This window comes from Falco cherrug, chromosome 14, assembly GCF_023634085.1.
Source record: "Falco cherrug isolate bFalChe1 chromosome 14, bFalChe1.pri, whole genome shotgun sequence".
NCBI classification, from domain to species: domain Eukaryota; kingdom Metazoa; phylum Chordata; class Aves; order Falconiformes; family Falconidae; genus Falco; species Falco cherrug.
This window is the reverse complement of record NC_073710.1, coordinates 943,777-968,927: the sequence shown is the minus strand read 5'-3', so window position 1 is coordinate 968,927 and position 25,151 is coordinate 943,777. Positions and strand designations below refer to the sequence as shown.

The 25,151-nt window shown below is 54.7% G+C and overlaps 2 protein-coding genes across 2 annotated transcripts in view; both read right to left on the bottom strand.

Annotated features, from left to right (window-relative positions):
* The window catches only part of LOC106631623 (hydrocephalus-inducing protein homolog), a 39,144-nt gene extending 20,779 nt beyond the window's left edge, over nt 1–18,365 (bottom strand). The window contains exons 1-11 of the mRNA XM_055726934.1: nt 18,138–18,365; nt 16,895–17,038; nt 14,996–15,139; nt 13,858–14,171; nt 7,895–8,087; nt 5,850–5,954; nt 4,984–5,193; nt 3,974–4,111; nt 2,131–2,308; nt 1,477–1,607; nt 613–746 (exon numbers count right to left, since the gene is read on the bottom strand). Coding sequence (XP_055582909.1) covers nt 613–746; nt 1,477–1,607; nt 2,131–2,308; nt 3,974–4,111; nt 4,984–5,193; nt 5,850–5,954; nt 7,895–8,087; nt 13,858–14,171; nt 14,996–15,139; nt 16,895–17,038; nt 18,138–18,365 — 1,919 coding nt within the window. The remainder of the gene's footprint in view (nt 1–612; nt 747–1,476; nt 1,608–2,130; nt 2,309–3,973; nt 4,112–4,983; nt 5,194–5,849; nt 5,955–7,894; nt 8,088–13,857; nt 14,172–14,995; nt 15,140–16,894; nt 17,039–18,137) is intronic.
* Nucleotides 18,366–20,749: 2,384 nt separating this feature from the next.
* LOC102047281 (hydrocephalus-inducing protein-like) overlaps nt 20,750–25,151 on the bottom strand; it is an 85,115-nt gene continuing 80,713 nt past the window's right edge. Inside the window, exon 21 of the mRNA XM_055726534.1 lies at nt 20,750–20,992. Within this exon, the coding sequence (XP_055582509.1) occupies nt 20,750–20,992 (243 nt within the window). The remainder of the gene's footprint in view (nt 20,993–25,151) is intronic.

Here is a 25,151-nt window from a genome sequence, read left to right as displayed (position 1 = left end):
GCCAGGTCTGTCCCCAGAGCAGCCCCGGGAAAGCAGGAATCGACACCTACAGCGTTCAAGGGCAGCTCCTTTTCCAGAGCAGGGAAAGCGCATAAGTGGTCTGTTTTGCAGAGCATTTTCTTCCTGAACTGGAGCCTACCATGCCCCTGCCTCATCAGGAAGGAGCAGAGGGAAGGACCAAGTCACCCAGGCAAGCCCTACGGTCCCACCAGCATCTACACCCCCTGCTTTAGGGTTTCTCAGCCCGTGCGATTCCCTGCTGGCTTTGCTTAGCGTGGCCTGTCAGTTGGAACAAAGATGCCAGCTTTGAGTTGCCCCTTTCAGAGCTGGTCAGCAGGGACGGTGTCTGTGCTGTCTGGAAGGGCTGGATGGTCTGCACTGGACCCCCTCAGCACTAAGAGCAGAACCCAGCATCTGTGGGGAGCTGAGCACCCCAGGGTGGCACTATGAAGTGAGGACACTCGGCTGCTCACAGGGAGCACGTCAAAGCTACCAGGGTCAGACCCTTTCTGCAGTGCCCAGCTACTGCCAGCTCTGCAGACACCAGGAGCTCTCGGGAGCCGGGGTGCACTGCTGGGTGTCACCCTCGGGGCACCTGGAGTCTCTACTAACTTGAGAAGCCTCTGACGAGCACGCTGGTCAAAGGCCGCTTCCTCTGGGGGACCGGAGCTGAGAGCTTTCTGCTGCTCCAGGGCATGTTCCTCTATCAGCAACTGCTCCATCTGCAGCTGCAGCTGCGTGTCCCACTGAGGAAAGGAAAGAGAGCGGCTGCTTAGCAAAGGTCCTGCCCAAGGCACAGGCTTGTCTCTGAGAGAGGATCCCACCCTGATCTTGTCGAGAGGGGCGATGGAGTCCCTCTGCCTCGCTGCTCAGCGTCTGTGACACCTCCTGCTCCCTTAGTCAAGGCCTTATCTCAAGGGAAACGAACTCCAGCACCTTCGCCTGCCCAGTCACTGTCATAAAAGCTGATCTGGCCAGACAGACAGACAGACAGGCCAGGAACCTTCCAGAGCTCCGAGTATTTGCCTGCCCCCAACCAGTGCCAGAGCAGCTTGGACAGAAGCTCTCTTGGAAAGGGAACCACGAGAAAGCTGATGAGAAAGCTGATGCCTCTTGGAGATGACCGCTGACAGCACAGCCCCAGGGCGCAGTCAGGCTGCTGCTGGTAAGCTGGGTCGTGAGCAACAAACCCCTCAGCCACGACCCGCAGCTCCTTCAAAGTGCCAGGAACTCAGTCACTTGAGCACGGCCTTCAGGAGCTCTCCCTGAGGCAGTCGGGGAGCTGGTGCATCTGCTGGAGGGACAACAGCCAGAGCTGGGCAGCCCCTGGAGCAATGCTGAGCTGACACATGGTCGTGGCCAGGTGCGAGCAGGGAGGTCCCAAGTGCCAGCAGGGCCCCAGGAAGCCTGCTGCGGGGTGCCCAGGGCTCGAGTGACACAGGGGCAGGGTGGCACATGCCAAATGGGGCTTCTCACCGCGGTGTCCGCATCGTCCCTGGGTGGCTCCGCGGCCGCAGCCTCCCCCAAAGCAACTGCTTCAGCTCGCTGGCTGTCCTTTGCCATCTTTTCTTTGGCCTCTTTGAGGACCTTCTCGTATTTTGCATTTCCTGGAGGAAGAAAAGATCCACAAATAGAAGCGTGGACGCCGTGCCAATCCCACTTAAGCTGGGAAGCCCCACTCCCCTGATGCTGGCCTCTCCCAGAAACAAACTCCCTGAGCATTCTATGGGAAGTGGATGCTGCTGCTCCTCTCTGAATCCTGATGTTCACTACCACCCACCTTCCCCCCTACAGAGGAGCATCCCTTCCCCTGCAACGCGATGGCAAATCCAACCCTGCCAACATCCCTGCCAGCCCGCGTTACAGCTTCCCCAAGCTTTTCTGCCCAGCCGCCACCTTCCCAGGCCTCCGACAGATATGCTGGCAAGCTCTGCAGGGTGGTTCCTGGGGCAAAGCCCACATGGGCTCACCTACTAGAGACTCAGGAAGCAACCCGAGGGCTGAGTGTTGCTCTGACAGCCCTGAAACCTCCAGGCTCAGTGGAGGTGGGTGTGAGCTGCTGCCCTGTGGGCATATGACATGGGGAAAAAGCCAGGGGACCTTCCTGCGGAGCAGAGAGGCAGCGCTCACCGCTGATGTTCCTGGGCAGGTCCAAGCAGATCCTGGGAAGGGTCCCTTCTCCTCTCAGGGTGACGCTTGCTGGTTCCAGGTGACCCACTTGAATCTGCAAAGCCCTGCAGAAGACTCCAGGCACTCCTGGCAGGTAACAGACTTTGAGCACTTGCTCCTTGCCAGGTCCAATGTAACCCTGCAGGGCACGGGAGACAAGAGAGGGAATGCACCAAAGAGCGTTTGGTGGGGGGACGGCTCAGGCGACAGACACACTGAGAAGAGAAAACAACTTCTCCTATGGAAGAAAACGTCAGACAACATGGCCTTCTGGCTTTCTCGTATCCTAAAAGCTCGAGTCTCCTACACCAGGGTGCAGTACGTCCTTCAGAGGGCTCGCAAGGCTGCATTCCCACAGCACAGACCGCCCTTTGCTCAGCAGGAGCGCAGCTCTGCTGCTCACAGCGCTTACCCTCTGCTAGCAAGAGCCAGACTGAATAAAGAAAAGCTCTTTTACCAGCTGCTGTGGAAGACGAGCTAAGGCCCGTGCCCTCAGCAGGGCCAGCAGCTCCTCACACTGCACGTCAGTGGTTCCCTGACTCATTCATCATCCCAACCAAACATCTCCTGCCTGTGTGGTTACACCAGGGGTGCGTGAGCCCATCCAGACTCACAGCGACCTGCAAACATACATCTCTGGAAATGCAGGAGCAGACTAGGACAAATTCTAGGGAAGAAGGTGTTGCTGGGAAGGACATCTCCTCTCTGGGCTTCCAGAAAGGCTCTCAAGCCTCAGGCTGGGCTCACGCCAGCCAGATCGAGAGCAAATGGAAGCAGACAGCAGCACGGCTCTGGGTGACCGGGCACAGACGCAGACGCCTTTGGCTCGCCCTCTGCACGCTGGGCTGGACCCTCGGCTCCCCGCTCCCCTGCACGCTGCAGGGGAAGCCGCTGAGTGGGACAGCTCCTGCCACTTGGTCCCCTGAGCCCGTACTCCAGCGCACAGAGCAGCTGCAGCAAAGGTGAGCCCTGCCAAGCTGCCAGCACCCACGCTGCTGCTGCAGCAGCTGGCTGCACGGGTCCAAGCAGAGCTGCGTCTTCGGAAGCCTGCGGGAAGAGGGCATCAGTGTGTCATCCCTTGTAGGAGACGGGCATGAAAACAATGTGAAAGCCATTTGGCTTCCTCGTCCCCTTGCAAAAAGGGACAAAGATAGGAACGCTGCTTCAGCTCAAAGACATCCACGCGGGACTAAGAAGCTGGGGCGCCGGGATGCTGCAAACTCCTCTCCTGGCTGTTCCAGCCCCGATCCTCCCTGACCCCCTCGCTGCCCCACAAAACTGCTGCAAAGCAGCAAAGCTGGAGGAGGGACCAATACAGGGGCTGCTAAAATTTCTGGCAGAGCAGCTTCATGCCCAGGCAAGACAGTATTTCAGTCCTGCTTAGTGCTGGCAGGGGGCAGGTGGGGTTTCTTACAGGCAGGGACAGGGAGTACACCCTGCTTGACCACACAACCTGGGGAAGGTGACCCTCACAAGAGCCTGCACCATCTGGCTCCAGTGTCGGCACAACCACAGAGCTCAGCATTCAGGGTCCAAAGAGCTACCGAAGCCCTCGTGCCTCCCGCCGGCGGCTGCTGCAGGATGCCAGAGCCACCCACCAGCAAAGGCCATGAAGGGGCTCTAGTAGGACCGCGCTTGCTCGACCTTCTCTGCCACCCAGCAGCAGTTGCTTACAGCCCTGGCTCTCCATGCTGGTTTTGTGGCTCTGTCTTCCTTTTCTTTTTTTCCACCCGGCCCAGCACCTTTTTTCCCTATAACCCTCTCCTGGGCAGCCTGGCCAGGGTGAATCACTCGTGCTACTCACCGTGCTGGGCACGGCCAGGGGCACGCCGAGCGGAGGGCTGTCCTCAGCAGCTGCGCTGGAGCCGAGCACCACGTAGGTGAATCCCATCTTCCCTCTGTTCTGCAGGGTGACCTCCGCTTCCCTGACTTTGTTAAACAGCTGGAGAGAAGACAGAGGAGCGGGAAGTTACAGACGCAGGTCTGCTGCTGGGAGTCTCCTTCCCTTTTCCCTGGCTTGAAAGCACATGAACACAGCGCAGAAGCAGGGAGCGCAGAGGAGGTACAGGCACTGCGGTGTCCTGGGTTAACCTGGGCAACCCCCAGCCACAGGGTACCCCTTAGCCCTACGCAGGAACACTATTGACGGCAGCACATAGAGGTGCAGTAATAAATAAACCAGGGGATACAAGCCCCCTGCTCTTTAAGGTGTCACCTAACAGCCAGCTGAAACAAAAGAGGAGGCATCGAGGCATTTCAGAATAAGAGGCACCTGCATACAAGTATTTGCAAGCAAAACAGAAGCAAAAGTAGAGACAGACAGGGCAACAGCCAAACAGGGCCAACAGCTGGAAGGGTCTGTGGGGATTTTAACTGAAAAGAAGTGCTGATTGTTCTGGGACATTCTCTCCAGCTGCAGTGACTGGAAGCCCAAGTTAACTTCCTCCCCGGTTTATTTTGTTGATTAATCAAGAGCATTAAAAGAAAGCATCTCCTTGGACCTCAGGCTTTAGGAACAGATGGGCGGATGAGGGTCCTGGGGACATGTCCCTTTGGAGATCACCACGGGGTCCCTGCCTGTCCCGGGAGGCAGCGCTCGTTACCTTGAAGAGGAGGAAATCCCAACTATTGGGGGGTAGAGATGGCCATTAAAAAACAACTCTGATGCAGAACGTATCACCCAAAGGCAGTACTTCCAAGCGACAGAGCCAACAGAGTAGCTGGGAAGGGAAGAGTGCCCTAGACCTCGGTGGGCAGCAACGCGCCGGCGACAGTTCCAAGACAAGGACCTCTGCCAAGAGAAGCGTGCGGTACCTGCAGCCCGCAGTCGATCTCCGTCACGTCAAGGAAGTAGTTGATGAGCGAAGCCTCCCCACTCAGCGCAATCTCGTAGGTCGGGCCTCCCTCCACACTGCACAGCGCCGTGACACGGGCAGCAATGTTTGTGCGGCCAACGAAGGTGAATGTGACGCACTGGCTCTTGCCCGGCGGCAGCACGCCGTACAGTGGCAGGACATCAAAAACCTGGAGGCAGGGGAGGAGAGATCGAGATGTTGAGCGTGGAAATGGATGCAGAAGAGCAGCCGTAGCTTGGAGCAAAGTACAGATGTGGCTGGAGGGGCCTCTTCATCACAGGCGAGATCACCCTAATCTCGTTCTGCATCCATTCCACTTACTGGTGGGAGAGACCCTGGGAAAAATCTTCTCCCATACTAATTCATGTATTAATACACTAAATTAATTTGGGATGTCTCCTGGCAGCAAGACATTCTCTCAGCTGCAGAACTTGCCTTTAGAAACACTTTTTACTGCCTTCAGAAAAACACGAGACTTGAAGATGAGAGCCCTTGGAGCTGGGGGTGGACTCCAGCCCAGCTTGTCTGACTCCTGATACTTTTCACTCTCTCTCCGACCCGCACACTGCTCTCGCAAAAGCTACTGCAAAAATTTCCTACCGAGCACCTGATGAGTAACAAGACGAACAACACCCTCCACAGGCGCTGCACAGGCAGGACCCTCGGTCAGCCCTACATGGCCGGTTGCTTCAGCAGCGCTGCACAACGTGCTGGGAGGGATGCGAGGCCACTCCGTGAGCAGCACCGAGGGCCACCAGTGGCAGCGGGGGCTACGTAACTGCTTGCCACACTGGGAACGGGGAAGTGAGACAGATGCCCACTTACCTCCTCCGGTCCCGAGGGGAGGGGCTCCACCTCCACAAACTGCATCCTTTCCTGGCTCCTCACCGGCCTCCGACTTTCCAGCTCCACAGCAGCGGACGGCAGCAGCTGGAAAACAAGCACCATGGGCTACAGGAGGCAGCTGGCTGGGCTGAGGGGGATCACTGTGCTGCAGGCTCCACCGCCTCATCGAGCCAAGAGCAGCTAAGATGGGACACAGGCACACACCAAGTACGGGGACGCCTGTGCCATTAGCCGAGTGTGGGTCCAAGACCCGTGCGGATGAGACATGAGGTGCAGGTGGAGCCCGTGTCACACCGGCAGGCGGGCTCGGACCCACCGGCTTGCACGAGGAAGCGGGGTGTGCCCAGCACCCCATCCTGGCAGGGACCTCGAGGGCACGTTGCACCCTCATGCCACCCCAGCTTTGCTCACTCCTGCCCAAGAAACGCACCAAACACCCCACCCCTGGACAGCTCAGGTTCTCCATGACAACAATAGGAATGCAGCTGCAAGCGAGAAGTGTCAAAAATGGGAAATAAGGACTTCAGAAGTCCTTGGCACAGCTGTCCCATTTCAGGTGGTGCTTAGCTTTCCCCTTGTGCACTCGTCAGTGCTGGAGGGCTGAGGATTGCCATTTCTCTTGAATAACACCATCCTGAAAAAGGCAGCTGAGATGTTTTTCTGCCTTGCAGCAGCTGAGGGCTGGTGTTTAACCTCAGAGGTGCCATCCTTTAAATGGAACCTTGTCCCTGGGCTTCTGACCCCTATTTATAAGCAAGGGCTTTGTGATTGCTCTTGAAGTTTAAGAATACCTGCTGCTTCGGTAACATGAAGGAGGGCTTTGCGCTGGGGCTCTGACATGGGCAGGGTATGTACAGCACATCCTCAGGCCTAACCAGAGGCTACATCTCCCCAAGGAGATAAAGCACTGGGGAGGGCTGAGCCTTCTCACATCTCAGTGCTCTTTCTGTTGTCTCCACATCTTCCAGCCTGCAAAGCTTTGCCAAGGGCATATGCCCAAAGACGCTAACCCACATCCTTCCCACGCTTATGGTCTCCCACCTCCCCAGGAAGGCTACATGGACATTGCCATGATACAGTGACACAAGCAGAAGACAACGCTGCAACTCAGATGTATCCTTTGAAGCGATTTTGGATCCTACCTAGTCATATCCCCTTGAATTTCCCTGCTTTATCTGTGCATACATGGCAACAAAGCAGGGCACAAAAATGATTTCATGCTTCTATCTGAAAACATTCAGCCGCGCGATTCTTTATGCCTACCAGGTATCCTTTTTCCTGATTCAGAAAACACGTGCAGAGCTACAACATTAAAACAACTGATATTTAGACGTCAGCAGGTGCGACCCCCCTCCTTGAACTTAACACCAACTCTGGCACTTCCAGAACCTCCTGTGCTCTCCTATATCCTTTTTTATTGCCCCAGGAGCAGCCTCTGTCCCACGCGACGCAGAAGGCACCATCAGCTCCCGCTAGCACCGAGGCCAAGCTCCAAAGCACCGAGGCTCACCAGGAAGGTCAGCAGACCAAAGGCTGTTTCCCATACTAAGAGGAAAAGACAGCAACTTTGTCAAGTCTCCATTTATAAAAAGGCAGCTCTGTGGCCATCGCTGCAATACCGGGGCTCGGGCGAAGGCAGAGACGTGACAATGGGTGCCTCTAGCTGGGGCTGAGAAGGTGGTACATGGAGACCAGTACTGGGCAGGGCTTGACAGAGGAAGGGAACTGGAAGCTTCACATCACTGTGCAGGTAAAACCCCTCCCTTTCACAGTGCAAAAACAACCCAACCAAAAAACCCCAACCTCACCATAGGTCAGGAGGACCTGAATGGGCTTCTCCAAACAACACTACCCTGCTTGTCTGTCCCCACAAGCCCCGTGTCCAGCTGCTGGCCCTGCTGCCCAGCCCACTCTCAGGGCACATGGCAGCAGGGCAGCAAAAAAAGGATGCTGGCACCAGCACGGCTTTTTGGTGGCAAGCTGGGGGAGGCAACACAAAACAGTGAGTGTACAAGAAAATCTACCTTTGCTTCCAGGGAGTCCTCTGCATCTGCTGGCTCTTGGGCAGGATCCCCCACTGCTCCCAGGGCTTCAGCTGGCTCCTCTACACATCCATCACTGACACTGCTCTCTGCAGATGCCGAGTGCTCCGCGCAGGCTCCCTCCTCCTTCGGTGGCTGGGGTTTGATGAACAGTTTAGGTACTGGAGGGCTGAACCTGGAAGAAACCGTAACTTCAATCATGAAGCTGCAGTAGGAGGGAGGAAGACCTGGACAAGCAGTTCCTTGGCAGGACGTGGCCCCTGGGTGGGCGCTGGTGCCGCCAGCCCAGGAATGGATCCGACCTGGCAGCTCCAGAACCAGGGTGGAGCAGGTCAACGCTGGGGGCTGCCCAGGGATGATGCTGGTCCAGCAGTGTGGCAGGCAGCTGGCAACTGCTTGCAATGAGGAACTGCAGATGTCAGAGGTGAACACCACACCTTGCAGGGAGACAAAAGGACAAACTGCACAAAAAGGTGGGACTGAGACACAAAGGGGCAGATCTGGATGGCGATGCGCCAGCACAGACCCAGTGCCGCAAGGAGGTTTTCAGCTCTTCTAGGTATTTACCCTGAATTCTCCCCTGGGCGGTTACGCACAGCTGCGGGTCAGGACCAGCAGCGGCGATGGCAGGAGCAGGGACGGAGCCCGCCGCCTGCTGTGCCTGAACCCCAACAGAGCCGGCACGAGCCCAGCACGGGACACCTTCGCACACGCAAGGAACACGGGAAGACACGTCAAGCGGCTCCAGGCAGAGACTCGCAATTAAACAGCCCATTGATCCCCGATGAGCACCAAAGCAGCCGCGATTAGTACTTTGGGTCATTTTTAATCAATCTATTCCAATCGCAACACCGAGATTCAGCTCCCTGTCGTGCCGCAGGTACTCCCTGGCTGCAAAACAGCAGCTCGAACCGCACCTCGCGCCACAAAGGCTGCAGCTCTGCTGAAACGAGCTTATAACCGGTGTGGCACGTCCTGATGCCATCATTACCTCCCCAGCAGTTTCTAAACACGAACTGTTGGAGGACAAATTTGGCAAATGGTTCAGCAAAGCAGTTCAACCGCTCGTTTTGCAAACAGAGCCGAGTTTATCCTTTGAGCGACAGCAGCCAGTAAAAAGTGCACGGGTTAACATTTTCAGAATTTCCAAGTGACTCCGACTATGGTCCCTGTATGAAATTGCAGTAGGTGCTCACAGTAGCTCTGCTTGGATTTCCAACGCCACGTGGAGGGACGCGCTCGGGCCATGCCTACCTGCCACTGTGCCTATTCGTAAGCGTTCCCCCCACAGTCAAACACGGAACATTTTTTACAGCTGGGAATTCAGTGCCTTGAACCATGGGCTCCAAACAAAGATTTGTCTTTAGCATCCAAGGCTGGTTTTCATTTCTGGATTACAGGCTCTGCTCTTCATAACCCGCAAGAGATCCCGCCTGACTTGTCCTCCCTACAGCGACATGCAAGAACACGGCTTGGCCCAGGTGAGCCCCTGACAGCCCTCCCTCCGCCTGCTGCTGGGACGCCACGGGGACCCCGAGCAACAGCTCGGCACCGTCCGTGGGGAAGAACAAACCAGGGCTGGAGGGGATGAAGGCGCTCGCTCTGCCCTGCAGCGCATCGCCCACCTACGGTCCCACCCACGCAACCTCTGCTCCTCTCAGCCCAGGCACCCGGGTGCATGCTGGGGGGCCCTGACGGGCGACCAAACTGCCCGACACCTCCAGCGGCCGCTGACTTGGGCAGCTCCGTAAGGATGAGATAAATCCAGCTCAGCTGGGACAGCGGTGCTTTTGGGCAGCCTGCAGCTGCACGCTACTCTTCCCTGGCGGCAGGGGAGATGCCCGCAGTGTCGGGCCACCAAGAGGAGCACCTCAACACCCTCCAGCCACGCACCAGCCCACGCACCCGTTGGGCGCCTGGGTCCGGCCGTCAACACGGCAGCTGTCCCAGAACCGCTCGCTACGATGCACATGGTGAGGAAATGAAACCGCAGCTCTTAGAGTGGCTTGTGATAAATACTGCGGCTTAGTAACAGCTCCCAAGGAGAGTGAAACTCCCGAGATGGAAAATCCATAATCATTTATTAAGGTACCCCTAGTTCTACAGAATGGTTTGAGGCAACTTCACCGGACCGTGGTGCCTAGACAACAACAGTATTTTTCACTCTAAAGTAGAAGCCCTCTGGGACCCAGTGCTGGGAGATGACGCGATTAGCAAGTCCTGCTGCGGAGAAGCGCGAAGCACAGCCAGGGGCTCTTTCCAGTGGGGGAAAGTCAAAATGAACAACAATGAGCATCACATGAAAAGGAAGGGAGTGAGGAACCCGAGGTGTCAACGGAAAGCTGACCCCTAGGACACGACATCTTCCTGGCACTGAAGGAAAGGGGGTTGGTCCTGGGAAAGAAGGGCAAGATGATGAGATGTTCAGCATCAGCCCAGGCTTGAGGTAACCCTTTCTCAGAATCGGGACCTTCTGGGCAGCCTCCAGCACTTTCAGGGCAAGGCTGTGAACGCAGGGATGAAGGCAAGGAGCAGAGCGCGGCTCCTCCACCTGCAGAAGGGACCAGCCCCAAAGCAGAGGGGCCAGAGGGCTGCGGAAGTGCCTCCACCAGCACGCTGGAGTGGAGATGAGGAGCCTCCTGACATAAGCAGGTCAGCCTGGGGCTGGAGGGGCTGACAGCAAGGTGTTAACCCCCCTGCGTCCATCTCACCCAACCTGGCCACCCGTCAGATGAGACAAAATGAATCCAGGTATTAACAGGGGGGATTCAATGGCAGCACAGGCACACTGACAGCAGGGAGAGAAGAGTCCTTCCTGCTAGGGCCAGGACAGCCTTGTGCCACCCACCATCCGAACTGCTGAGACATCAGCCTATCTCTTGGTTTCTGAGCCTGCTAAGGATACAGCTTCACACCACTTCCCACACCCACCTCCCAAAATAGAGGAGCTAGAAATCACACCGCTTCTGCAAACCACGTGTGAAGATTCAGGCAGGATGACGTGACCTTGCCAGCTCAGGCTGTGCGAGAGCCACCACCAGCAGGACAGACACCCCAGAACGGTGATCGGAAGGCCCGAGGTCCCTGCAGGTCCTGCCAGCACCAAGGACACGTGCCAGGAGTCACCACCCCTTTGCATTAAATGCAGGAGTTTTAACAGCACTGAGGCTGCTGCCCTGGTGCGTGGCACCCACACGCCCAGCATCCTTGCCCAGGCCCCCAGGGACCACACGCTGGTGCATCCCTTAGGCACAGCAGAAGTACCGGGGGAAAACAAGCCCCCCAACAAAGCCCGAGCTCTGTCACAGGGCAAAGCACCAGAGACCACGCGCCCCTGAGGCATCTAAACAGGCTTATGGACCCTGACGATGCACTTCGATTTGTCCTGCAGGCCAACAGACACAGATTAAAAAAGGGACTTTGGAACAAGCAAGACAGCTCAAGGGTGTTTGCAACTGAAAACAATGTGATACAGAAGTAAACCCAAAACCTGCCCAGTGCACCCTGTGGGAACACGGGGCTTGAGCTGGGCCACCTGGCCAGCAGCTGGGGAAGGTGGTGGTGATGGTCTGCCCTCGCCAAGAGCAAAGACGAAACTGCATTTTGCCCCAATGCCCTGATGACTATTTCTTTGCTAGGATAAATTCCTCTGCTGAGCTAAGATTTGTGCATTTACTGAACCACCCGTTGACATTCAGACCAGGCAGCGCAGAGACATAGAAGCAACATCACTGCAGTGAGATCCGACACCTCCAACTGTCACTGTGCACGCCCTGGAAATGACTAACCGCACAGCAGTGACTGGACTGTGTTGCTGATATGATTGCTCAAAGTAGCAGCAGTGACTAAAGAGTAAGGAGGAAAAAATGGGTTGAACAATTAGAAGAAAAAAAACCAAACCCACTTTAAACACAAATAGTCTTGTCCAGGCAGAGAAACAACATTTCTCTCTCCTGGCCAAAATAAATGTGTGTGTCTGATTGATGCTGGGAGTCTCTGGCGATCAGCTCCAGCAAGGTTAGATGTGTGGACGCTTCAATTCTATCGATCTCACCTTCATGAGACCTGATCTTTGATTCCCTCGATGTCAGACCGAGTTAGTTTGATCTGATAATTTAGAATAGCAACAGTGCTTAATGTAGACCAGAAATAATATCTGACATGCTGCCCTTCTGCTGGGCTCTTAATGAGCAATTTGAGGTGTTAACAGCCTGGAGACCATCTTCATTTCCAGCCCTGACATGGAGAATCACATGGTGTCTGCCGAGGGACCCAGAGCGAGCACATTACTGCTTAATTAACATGCAGAGCAGAAAAGGGAGCTGTCCTAATGTCCACAGCACTAACGAGCCAGCAAAGGGGCTATGCCAAACCCTCTGGAGCAGGGGCTGCTATCCTGCCAGATGCTAAAGACTCTCAACTGCTACCAACTCAGAGCTGGGTGACTCAGCATCTGCCGGAAGAACCTGCAGGCTCAGGTCCAGCAAAGCCAATTTAAGTGGAGATGGGGGAATTAAAAGCTGAAAACTGATTCAGCAGTCACATTTCCAAAACCCTAAATTGGTTCAAAAAAAAAAAAAAGAGTAGATACAAACAGGCAACTGGCCAATAAGTGGCCCCAGAGGAAATTAATTCCACACAGGCTTCGCTCCAATGTGCTTGTTTCTCTGTTATCATAAAATATATGCATTGTTCTATCATCAATGCTGGATTTTTCCCTTAGCTTGTAATTAAACCCTAATCTAATTTACCAGGAGATGACAGGGGCTTCCGAGCAAAGCTTACAGCCCTGTTACTCTTTCCCTGTCCACTTCCTTTGCACCTGCTTTTGCAGACTTTCCCCTGCATTTTAGGGTCCATTCTTGAAGGCGCCACGCATGAAGGGCCACACCAGACTGGTAAGAGCCCGCTGTGAACAGGCTACCCCAGTGTCCACAGCTTCTCCCCCAAGCCCTCCTCACCGCCATAGCTAATGCCAGTGCCCAGTCTCCTCTAAGCCAAATTCCAACTCCCTAAACAAAACTGTTTATTTATGATCTCTGTTATTTGCAATAGCAGCACTTCAATACGCAGTGGTTAACTTTGCTTGGTTTCCCAGGGCATTATGGAAAAACCAGTTGCTACTGTCATTAAAACCGCCCAGACTAGTCTTCTGTACTACACAGAGAGGCCACAGCGGGAGGAACTGCTAGAAATGTGTTTATAGGTGTGCTGCAGCACCACTGCAAGAGTGCTCTTGGGCTTGGAAACCACTGACCAGGGCTGGATGCCCTGCCTCCCAGGGATGCTCAGACAAGCGCTCCCACCGACACCTGCAGCTGGACCTACAGCCCCAGCAGAACCTGCCGTTTTGGTGAAAAATGCTGAATCAACTGCACGTCGCATTCACAAAACAGCTAACAGACAAAAACTCCCTTCTCCAGGGTGGTGTTTGCCTCAGGCCACCAGGGTCTGCGAGCACAGCTCTCCACAGCAGCTTTCCTTCCCGGGGAACCAGTACGGGGGCTACAGCAAAGCAGCAGCAAGGGACTGGGGCAGCAGCAGGTCCTTCTGGTGGCAGCGCCTATGTAGGCTCTTAGGATGAAATGACAACGTACAGGGTCGGCAGGGATGGAAAACCGGTGACGTTACCGTCCACGTGCCTAAGCGTGGCTTTGTAGCTCCAGAGGCACAGCAGGACTCCAGGGTATGGGCTAAGCAAAAAGCGTTAGTAGTGTCATACAGCCCCAGCTCGGCTGGAGAACATGGTCTCCCCTGCAGCGTCCAACCGGCAGAGATCACCTGTTCCCTGAGCATCTAGCCTGACCACGGCTGGCAGGTGTTATTCCCACCAGGGAGAGTTGAAGGCAGTTTGCCAGATCCCAGGCAAACAGCCTGGGTCTTCGCCAGGTGCAGACAGGACACTAGGAAGAGGAGCTTCAAGGAGAGGGCAACGGTGCACATACCTCAGCTGGCTCGCGTGGCCGCCCGTCAGGAATGACCAGTGGTACCGGACGAGAAGCGGGCTGCAGTTGGTCATCTCAACGTAATGCTCCACCTCAGTGTCATTCAAGATGCAGCCAAAGTCCACGGCCATGGTCTGGAACTGGAGATTTGGGAAGAAGACTTCTCCCCGAACAGTGACCTGCTCCTCGTGAGGATGCTCGAGCAGCTGTATCTTCAGAGCCTTCTCTGCCACCCAGCTATTCAGATGCTCCTCGTGAGCAGGGTTAAATCTGATGAAGAAATGAAGTTCCTCCCCTACCTCCAGCTTCATCGGCTGCAAGGAGATTAAAAAGATCAAACACCAGCGTAATGAAGTCCAAGGCTGGATAGCATGGAACACGTCAATGTCTTAAAGCATGACCTCAGCGTGGGCTTCTCAGCCCACCCTGCACGTTCTTTACAGCGAGTGCCTGACTGCAAGCACCTTCTCGTCAGACTATTGCAGGCTCACGTTTCTGCGCTTTGCATCGATACCAGGGGGAAATAAATATTGTCCTACTGAATTCTGGACCCACAGAGGCTCTGTGCTAAACACACAGCCGAACCAGCACTCCAGCAAGCCAGGGCTGCTGCCCTGACTCCAGAGAGACTCCTTTATCCTCACAGCACAAGTGCACCAGCACGGCAGCCTCAGCCTCGCAGGGGCCAGTCACCGGCGCGGCACAGGAACGGTGCCCGCACCTCCACCAGCGCGTGTCCAGCAGAGCCCATGTCCAGCGCCTTCCACCACCGACAGGGCAGGTGCCAGGCGACAGTGGGAGGAGCATCCTCAGCCTTCCCGAAGGCAGAGCTGCCCTCACAGAGAGCAAGCTGCTCTTGAGGTTGGCTGAGGACGGCTGCTGCAAGTCCCAGGAGATACCTTTACTCCACGGCTTGCCCAGCCCTAGGTGCCTGCTCCCTTCTCCTCATGGCTTTGAGCCACGAAGTATCTTCCCAACTCAGGTATTTTTGTTTCTTCCAGAAGCTCGCTTCAAATCTGATTGAGTTGGGGCCAGGCTACTGCTGACTCTACAGGAGACCCTGCCAGAGGACCTCCCAACAGGAACGCACTGCCACATCCCTCCTCCTCAAAGCCCACTGCCGGAAGGTCCTGCTCACCCGGACATCTGCAGGGAGGGGCTGCCGGGCCGCATCACAGACTCTGAAGGGTTGGTCTAAGGCCAGGACGATGCTCAGCGGCAGGGAGGACATGTTTCTTAAAGTAAGAGGCTTGTGCTGTAGGCTGAGGACGTCACTGGGTAGCTACAGAAAGAAGAGACAAGAAAAAAACAACCTGAAGTGGCCATGCACCTCCCTTCCCTTCTGACGCATTTCAAAGTTTCCAACCCCAAAATTGCACACATCTCTTATTCACTGTCTGTATTAGTTTCTACCCTTCTACAAGGTTTTTCTTTCAGAACGTCAGGTGCTTTTCATGTTTAGAAACCACAGCATCCCCCAGGGGGCAGGGAAACAGTCTCACATACAGATGAGGGAACAGCACCTTGAGAGGAGGCAGCTGCTTGACCAAGGTCAAAAGCAGAAAGTGAACCCAGAGCGCTTGTCTCCAGTTTACCCTCTCTTGGGCAGAATGGCACAAGACGATTTTCACCCCCAGTCATTTCGTACAGCCTTAGTGGCTCCAGGAGCCTCATAAAAGCAGGGATGCTAGTCAGAAGAGAAAAGCAAGCAGGATTTGGCCTGGAGCAGAGAGCCTGCAGTAGCCTAAGGTGAGCTTGGAACATTTACACGCACAAACAGCCAGCTAGAAATCTCAACGGTCTGGTTGCAACGTGCGTCCTGCTGTCCCTGCTCCAGTGACAAAGTGTCTGTAGCCTCACAGTTAAGCTCAGCCTAAGCTATTTCTTCCTGTTCATGCATCGCTCTGGCCTTCCTGCAGGGTTCACATCAACTAGGCAGCAGTTGGGAAACTAGTTCTGGATGTATCGATATCCAACAGCTGCAGCATCATAGCACTCGATAAACCAGAGCACGGGGTATCAAGCAGAACACAGGCAGACATCAGGAACAGCTGAAAAGCTTCTCATTAAGTGTGAACTGCCCACTCACAGGACTTTGTGCTTCTCTGGAAGCCTGGGAACCAGAGGAGAGGCCTGAAAATACAGAAACTAAATAATGAACCATCTTCTCTGTTTCAGACACCGTGTGGGAGAGGGAAAGATGATGGAGGAGTCAGGACCCAGAGACTAAAGGGCTCCTGTTTTGCATCGGTGTTGTCATCACTGCAGCTGAGGGATGACTGCAGGTCCTTTGAAGGAGGTGAGGCTGAGGGAAACGCAAAGAGCTAGCATCCATGCCAAGAGCAGGGAAGGCAGGGAGAGAAAAAAGATGACAGTTTTCCTTCACCAGCCTGAGGAATTGGCAGGAAGCTCCGTTTTTCTCAGCTTCCCTACAGGATCAGTGCTCAGACATCCCCATGCCTTGGAGGAGCCTCAAAAACCTCCCTTCATCTTGAGTACACAAACACGTGTCTCTCTACAAGTGGCTACGATCCCCCCTCAGCGCAGCAGCTGCAATCTCAGCTTTACTTCGCTGAAGTCCGAAAACCGTCTCATCGCTAAGAACATCCTCACTTACTTCACAAAGTGCCTCAGGAAGGGTGAGGAGGGGTTTAGCATCGCTCAGCTGCAGCGATCGGCTCTTCCCCCAGCAGCCCCAGCGCACAAGGCAGCTGTGCAACGGCCACGCTGCGCTCGCGGGTCCCACTGCCTCACCTGTGCCCTTGGCGCAGCAGCTCCATCCTGCCTCCACCTCGAGAAGGGCAGAGCTGTGACTGTCCCCGACCCCAGGGCAGCGAAATCACCATCTCTGTGGTAGAACCATCTCGTGGTAATGGCCAAAGCTTGCTCTGGCTCAAATCGATAGCCGAAGCCCCGTGGACTTGGGGGAGCGGTTTAACCAACCCCGTCCTCCCCGTGTTTAACAGGCACGCACACCCTGCAGGCTTTCGGCCATCAGCCACGCTCTTCAATGCCAGGATGCAATCCTGAGACTTACCTTCTCCACCCGGAATGCGATTTCTCTGGTAGACACTTGCAGAACGGGATCAACAAACTCACACGTGACGTCCATCTGCATTATCTGTGCCTTCCCCGCCTTGCTCCCCACCACGGCGTGACACAGCAGCCGCTCCTTCACCACCTGCGTGCAAGAGTCACGCGTCACCCAAGCAGGTGCTGGCAGGGCATCCACAAAACACGCTGCAGTTGCTAGCCACCCAACCACGGACCCTATTCCTGCCGCAACTTACAGCCACTGCTCTCCTCAATAGCCCCCTCCTCTTGTTATGCTGCATCCTATTTATGAGGGCACTCAGCTAGGCGAGCGATCAAGCCTTCTGCAAGCTGCCACTGAGGCAACCCTTGCAAGCACCTTTCAGATCATTAGGAACAGCAGGAGCTTCATGAAGATTCATTCCACATTTGCTTAAACACCTGGGCCCAGTGGTCCCAGAGCCAAGGAATGTACACCAGGGTTAGCTGGCAGCTCCTCTGCAGAGTTGGATTTCCCCTGGCCTGGAAAGAAGGGCCCGGGGGGGAGAACACCCCGTGACCCTGCTGAGCTGCCACCCAAGGGTGCTGCGAGAGCCGGCTGCCCTTGGGACACCAAGGCTGGCTGAGAGTCTGGGGTGAGTTGGTATGGAAATACCGACAAGTCAAGCTGTCAATTATAACGATCCCTGGGAACACTTTCCCATGTGGATGAACGTCACTCTGACCATCAGGGCTGGCATGCACTGTTTTTCTCCTCCAGGACTCGGTGCTAGACAAGCCTCTGCCCGTGTTTGTCTACAGAGGAAAAATGATGCTGCTCTCAGACTCTCCCTCTCTTCACAGGTTTGGTGCTTGGGTTTTTTTAATTCACTCTTTTCACCAGATCTATGACCTCACATGTTTTCATTTATTTACAGCCTCTGCTCCTAGCCTAAGCGTAACTTATTTTCTCCACCCTTCCTTTCTGCCTCAGCACACGACACCCTGTAACCTGCCCTCTGCTTCTGAAGCAGCAACATTCCCTTCAGCCAGCATTTTGGTACCAGCGAGCTGGGTTTATGGTGGCATTGGAAACACTGATGGCAGCCAGCAAGGAAAGCAGCTGGTGCTGCCATGGTAACTTGTGGCATTAAAACAGTTTCTGGAAAGCGCTTGCTCCTCTTCCCAAGGCAAATGTCAAGGGGTCGGAAGAAGCCCCAGCGGAGGTGACCTGGTGGGGAGGGCGCAGCCCTCGTGGGGCACCTCACCTGGGGAATGCTGGAGGAGCCTTCCAGCACCATCTCCACAGTCTTGCCTGGCATCAGCTCTGTCCTCAGCGGTCGAAGCTTAAACACAGGGCAGGCAGGTTTGGGGCTCTGGGAGGAATCTGTGCCCTTGGTGTTACTGATGGCACGGAGACGGTCACGATGGCTGAACGTGGGGAAGCCTTCTGTTGACCAACACAGCTGGTGGGTGCGTCGTCCTCTGTTTGTCATCTTGAAACGGTAACAGCAGGGATCAAAGCTAGAAGAGAAGCAGAGATGGAAAACATTATGGGAGCTGCTATTTCCCAGCGGTCACCCAGCTTCAGCACCCCGATGGCGTTATCTGACCGCACGCTCAGCAATAAAACCACCTCTGAAAAGGCTGACCTAGCTTGAAGCTTCAGCCAAAGCCAGACCTCGGCTGGCCCTAAGTTCAGCATCCAGCAGCTGGTCAGTTTGTGTACAGCAAGGAAAAGCTTCGCAAAGATCCATCACCTCAGGTACTCGCGAGCAGAGCATCACCCTTTGGTGCTCAGCACTCAGAGGGTTTTCCCAAGGTGCGTCCTGCAGGTCTCCCTGCACCAGGCACGAAGCTGGTCTGCCCTGGCTGCAGGTGGGTGGACGAACAGCTCTGCTGCCATTTCACCTGCCCCTGGGGAGCTGCTGCCTCAGGTGGCTTCCTCTGAAGATGCTACTGGGGAGCTGGCAGGGTGCAGAGACTCATCTGGAGATCTGGGCACCAGTTATCCCATCGCCAGGGCCCATCTTAACCCCCCTCATCCCCCCACCTCTTAGGGAGCATCCAACTCTCCCTGTCCCCAACGCATCAGCTGAACAGGGCAGCTGGTTTTGTGTCTTCGGAAGGTAAATGCACTGTGAGAACGCAGGATCAGCATAAGCTTCCCCCAAGACAAACACAGCAGCAAGACCAGGTCTACCTGCTGAGGGAATGGAGTGACAACAAGAGATTGATCACTACAGCTAGATACAAACCAAAACGAATATTCAATGGAAATTGGTTCCGTTATGTAAAGAAACACTAACTGCAGGCCAGCGTGGAATAATTATTCTACCCTCTATAAATCTGAGCACCACCAGGAAATGAATTGTTCCTACAACAATTATGGGGTTTTTGAAAGGTACAGAACACGTGGCTGGCAAAATGCACGTCTGCCACAAGCAGCTAAACACCAACACAGAAGTGACAGATTAGAACAAACGAGTCTTTGAAACACACTTTACAAATGATGTGTACAAGGCTTAGTATGAACCGGTTTTCTGTTGTGGACAGCGGCAGATGAAGGCTAGGGGAAGCTCTGGGTAGGTGCCTGATTTGTGGCTCTGGGAAAGCCCACCTCATCTGGGATGTCACCTGGGTCCCCCCAGCTCACCTGGTGGCAGCTCTGCACCCGCTGCCAACGGCGGCTCCCAACTAGCTTGCGGGCAAAGACACGAAGGGGGGCAGAGGACGACGACAGCAATCCCACCCACACTCTCCCCTCCGCAGTGCAGCCCATCTGTGGCTGCACAGAGCACAGGGCACGCTGGCCAAGTGCCAATCTCCCTGTAATGTCCCTGCTTACCTGGGGGGCTTGTGGGTACATATTTAACACACACCAACACCCCACCCCACCCCCACTAATCTTGCCTAAATGCTTAAGGCAGCATCAACCTGCTCTTTCTAGCCCAAAATTTAGGTATCTGAGCACTGTGGAGCCTCTTTGCAGTCAGCAAAAGGAACAGGCACTTGGAGAAGAATATTATTCTCGTCCCAAGAGGACTCTGACAGCAACAGCGCTTTGAAAAGGCTTATTTTTTCTCCCATTTATAAGAATGTAGGCAGTTTCAGACACACGCACTAGGATCCACGAATCCCCCCGTCCGAGCTAAGCTCTTTCAGGTAGCACATGCAATTTATCCCACCCAACCTCAGCCAACCTCTCCTCCTCTCCCGCTCAGAGCTGCTCCTGCAGGCAGCCTCGCTCGCTTCTGCCTCGGGCTGCCGCCGCAGTGCTGGCAGACCGCAAGGAAAGCGGGCAGGGGAAACGAGGGAAGAGCGAGTGCCTCTAATAAAGAGTGGCCCAGCAGGGGAACTGGGGAAGACGAGCAGACTGATGGATGACACAGGGCAAAGAAACTCGGCAGCTCCTGCAGGACTCCCAGGCACAAGGGAAATAAACCAGCACCATTAATTCAGTCGAGGAGTTGCTAACAAGCTACCACGAAGGTTTTCCGCTCTTGCGAGAGAATAATCCATAGTGACTGGAAAGGTAAGCAACGTTATTGCAAACAGAAATATGTTTATACTTGTAATGTAGCATTTTCCAGCAGGAGGCTTCTGGGACCTGCTGTTTTCCTCCAGCTCGTTCTTTGATAAAGGAAATAAATACATTCCAACTAAAGACAAGTCAGGGACAATCTAGCAACTGGTTTCCACTTTGGTGGCTTCTGAGGGTATCTAACAACTTTCAAACGGCCATAAAACACTCCTAAAGGAGTTCCTGTGGCTTCGGTGAAGCAGAGCCAGGACCTCGAGCACTGAAGAACAACTAGCCTGAAGGACTACAGCAAAACTCCTTGCCGAGCCCACGTGGGAAGCAGGAGCCGAGAGATCCCTACCTGAAGCGGAGGCCCAAGTTGAGCTCCGGAGCAATGGGTTTGTCGGTGACAATCGTTGTGCCCGTGCCGACAGCCTGGACGGGGATGACGTAGGTGTGGCTGTTCTCTATGGACACCTTCACCTCATCCTCAAATCTCTCTGTATCGTCCAAGTTTGCTATGATGGCCACAGACACCTCGCTCTCAGGGGGGATCACTCCTTTACTGGGTTCAATCCTCCAGCGCGAGCGTTTGCCAGCCTGTAAGATGAGCCAAACAGTAACTTAGGATGGAAACCATGGACCCTGGTCTCCTGCGGGATGCAGAAAAAGGATTAAAGACATGAGGGTAAAAACCATAAAGGCTTCATTTCCCCAACTCTGAGCTACAGTGCTGAAACAGCACCCGTGCAGGAGCTCATACAACCTCTATTTTACCCTCCCTTAACAGACTCACTTTGTTAACCCAGCTTTGTCTGACCCAAGGGATGCTCACCCTCAGGAGAATGCTACTGTCCCTCCAGCCTCCCTCTTGGAGGGCACACCCAGGGAAGCCACTTGATATCTCCTGGCTTCCCGACAACGGTGGCCAGCTCTGCCATAAAGGCTCCAGGCCAGAGGAAGCCAGGACTGCTCCAGTCCCCCCGCAGCAGCCACACGGCTGGGGGTTACTGCTGAGACCCCGAAGAACAACTTTGCAAAAGCGGCTGATAAAACCCCAAAGTCTTCTTTCCCAAGAGTCAGGCTTCTCAACAGCCCCTGAAGGGCTGCAGCCCTCTGTTCCCATGGACCATCACCTGCAGTGAGGTGCCCCAAGGCCCTCTGCTTTGGCAAAGTCAGCCCTAAGTGTTTATAGCAGGGCAGCGAAACAAGAAGCAGAAAGAAAACCTCAAGACATGTGCCCTGTGGGCATGGCCTGGGCTTCCCAAGCACTCTCTTCCCCTGTGTCCTCACGGGCCTCCCTCTACGGATGGGGCAACAGAGGTGCTGGACCCCTCCAGCCCACCTAAAGCCACATTCACAAGGTGCAAGCTCGCAGAAGAGAAATGCACGCAGTGCTCCCGGGCCAGCAGGAAATGCACTGGGATGCAGACACGTGGCTTTCAAGTGTCCATCACAGCATCAGTGCTACATGCATCACAGTTCAGTGCTGTGTTTAGGATGACAGGCACCACTCATCCAAAACTCTACAGTATTGTCGAGAAGAGGGTAACTTTTCTATTTAAATTAAAAAAAAAAAAAAAAAGGAAACAACGGTGTGCTCAGAGGCCTGACACAATAAAAGCAAGTGCTCGATCCAGGTGAAGTTAGCTCGAGTTTCCGTCCGGTGGGCTGGCAGCTCTGAGCTCTAACAGGACACCAGCCAGCCCAAGGGAGAAGAGCAGCAGAAAACCAAGCAGCACTTCGAAGTCACAGAAACATTTAAAATAACACCCCAAAATGACCTCTGCTGACAAGGTGAAGGCTAGCTGGAGGCCAGGGAAGCGATAACTTGCTGAGCATTCAGGGTCCCAGCAGCAAGCGTAGGTGCTCCCGCTACGCTAACTCCTTAGGCTGGCTGTGCCCTCCACGTAGAGCAGGTCAGGGCTGCATGCCTGCATCCCATAACGGAGTGTGCCAAAGGCATCAAAACGATTCCAGGCACTGGCAACATTTATACACTCAGCTCCATTTAATTTGTCCTCTAGGGCTTCAAAAAAAAGAGTCTTGAAAAAATTTTTTAAAAAAGCAAGATGAGACTGGGATGGAGGCAGGTGGCTGGCACAGGGTAAACACTGGGGCCTCACTGACCACGGAGGATTCCCACCAACCCTGCCCTGTGGTCCCTGCAGCTGGTCGCCGGCCTCGGAGGCATCGGCTGCGCTGCCGCCAGCCAAGGGCTACCCAGCCAGCTCATTCACACCGAGCCAGTGGGCGTTAGGTTTTCACTGACGTTAATGTACAACTTTTCCTCCGATTCACGCTGACACAGAGTAGCTTGCTTGAAAAGGAGACCCGATAGCTCTGCTCCAGAGGTGAATCTGCAAGTCTGCTATCTGACAAAGCTCATTTATCACAGCTTGGCAACAAGCCGGCAGTAAATTGTACCCAAGGAACTATTACTGAGGAACAATGACAGGCTGTCTCGATGGAGCCAGACTCGCAGTGTCCCAGGGTGACCCAGCGCAGACCCACCGTGCCCTGCCAGGCCAACAGCCACTCCGGAGGAGCACGATTTGCATCGCGTCCTCATCCTTTCCGTTAGCATCTGGTGTGGGTCCCAGGGGCAGCACAGTGCACCGCTGAACAGGAGACCTGCCAGGACCAAAAGGCTCTGCCGGACCAGCTCCGCTCAGGTTTTTAGGTCAGCCTCTGCCTACACCGGTCCAGGTTGTGTCCCAGAGACAAGAAATCCCTTGGGAACACGCTAAAATCATCCATCCCCCTGCTCTGAAGGCCAAAATCTAACTTCTGATAACATCCCTACTCCTTGCTTAGGCTTGAATGCTCCAGGACACGATGCAATAGCTGCACGTGCTGGGCAGACAAAGACAGCGGCTATTTCTGTCCCTGCAGGAGCCTGCACCACTGGACGCCAGAGTCCGAGCGCCAGGCAAGGGCTGGCATCAACCGCTTCGAGAAGCTCAGCACTGAGATCGTTAGCTTCTCCTGGGACAGATTTCATTGGCAATAAGAGCTGCCAACGTTCGCTTCTAGCGGGCATCAGCGCGCATCAGAGATGGACGGCTGGATGGCTGCCCCAAGGGATGGCTGAGGAGCCACCACGCTGCCCTCTGCAAGTTACTTTGAGCCCGTTAATTGAAGCCATCTGGTCATTCCAGCCTTGCACAAGTGAGAGAAGCAGCAGAACTCAACATGAAAAATGCAGCTGTACTTTACCAAGCCATAGCTCTGGCAAGAGAGCACTCACACCTCGTCAGCCGGATCCACCGCCCCCGGCAGGGGTCACACACGAAGGGGAAATAACCCCCCACCACATCAGCTGCGCACGGAGCCTTGTCCCAGGGGCTTTAGCTGTCCTAAGGGGTGGGAGCCTGTGCTCTTCATAGCAGAGTGACTCCTCACCCGCACAAACTGCCAGTGGCAGAAAGAGCCCAGAAGCACCCTAAGGCCCACAGGGTGGGGATCAGAGCACAAGGCTGGCCGGATGCTCCCACCAGCCACCAGCCTCCTCCTGGCACCTCGGCACCAGCATCTCCTCGGCAAAAGCAGGGGGACCGCTTTGGTTGAGCCTCTGCCCCAGAGCACCAGCAAGGAGATGTTTTGTGAAATCCAGGCAGAGCCTCTAAAGCCAGTGGAAAAAAAAAAAAAAAAAAAGAAAAGAAAAGAATTAAAGTGTGGCACTCACTGCCACCAACAACGGAGCCCAATTTGTCACACTTGCTTCAGCTAACAGCAGCTGCTGAGTGAGCCAACGAAGCTTGTCTCCATTTGTGTCCCCTGGCCATTGCTCAGCCCTCCAGGTCCCAATCTGCCCTCCCCGCTGGGCTGGGGAGACCAGTGCCACCACTCTGCACATCGGGGCTCTCCAGCCAGGACACGGCCATGGCTTGGCCAGTTGCTGCCAAGCACAGGATTGAACAACCAAAATCCTCCTGCTTTTCCCTTGGGAAGACAGCTCAGCTGAGTCACTCTGGCCTGTAGCAGCGTAACTGCCTTGAAGACTTCTACCCTTCTTGAACCCTGTTGGCCAGCGGGTGCAGCACAACGCGACAAGTTCCCTTTTCCTAGATGAGCAGAATAACAATTTCTTCCATTACTGAAACACAGCAATTTTGAAAGACCATGAACCCATAGAAGATACCGAATGCCATAAAATCCAAACTCTTCCCTGAGGCCAGGTTTCAGGCACCTTTTCCAAGGTCTCCTCCAAACCTTTGCTCCCCTTTTTAAGGCCCACGTGCCCTGGACCTAAGCCTGAGTGACACTGGGAGGGACACAGCCTTCTACCTTCCTCAGCTTTTGGTACAACCCCCTCACCAGCATGAGACTGGACGCTCCTGGCCACGAGCCCTGTTCACAACTGATGCTGTGTGTTTCCAGGCACTGTCAGCTACAACAAAGGGCTCCCTCCAGCTCTGGCAAAACCAAACTGGGTGGAAATGCACAAACTGGTACTGCTGTATAAGCAAAACACAGCCTTTAAAGCCAAACCAAGGGTTTAATTCTAAAGGTGAGCTTTTGGAGCACCATGACGCTCTGGTGGGACAGCTCAGGAAAGAGTTAAGCCTATCCATCTTCAAAACTTCTGCTCACCTTGGAAGAGGCCACATATGCAGGGCTAGTGCTGCCCGTACCCTGGAAAGTTAATTTAACCCTAATTTCTAAATAGCACTGCAGATACCATGAGAAGGGCACAGCACTGTCTGCCTCTGTCTCACTATGAGCAAACACTGACAGGCTGGCTAATTATTCAGCT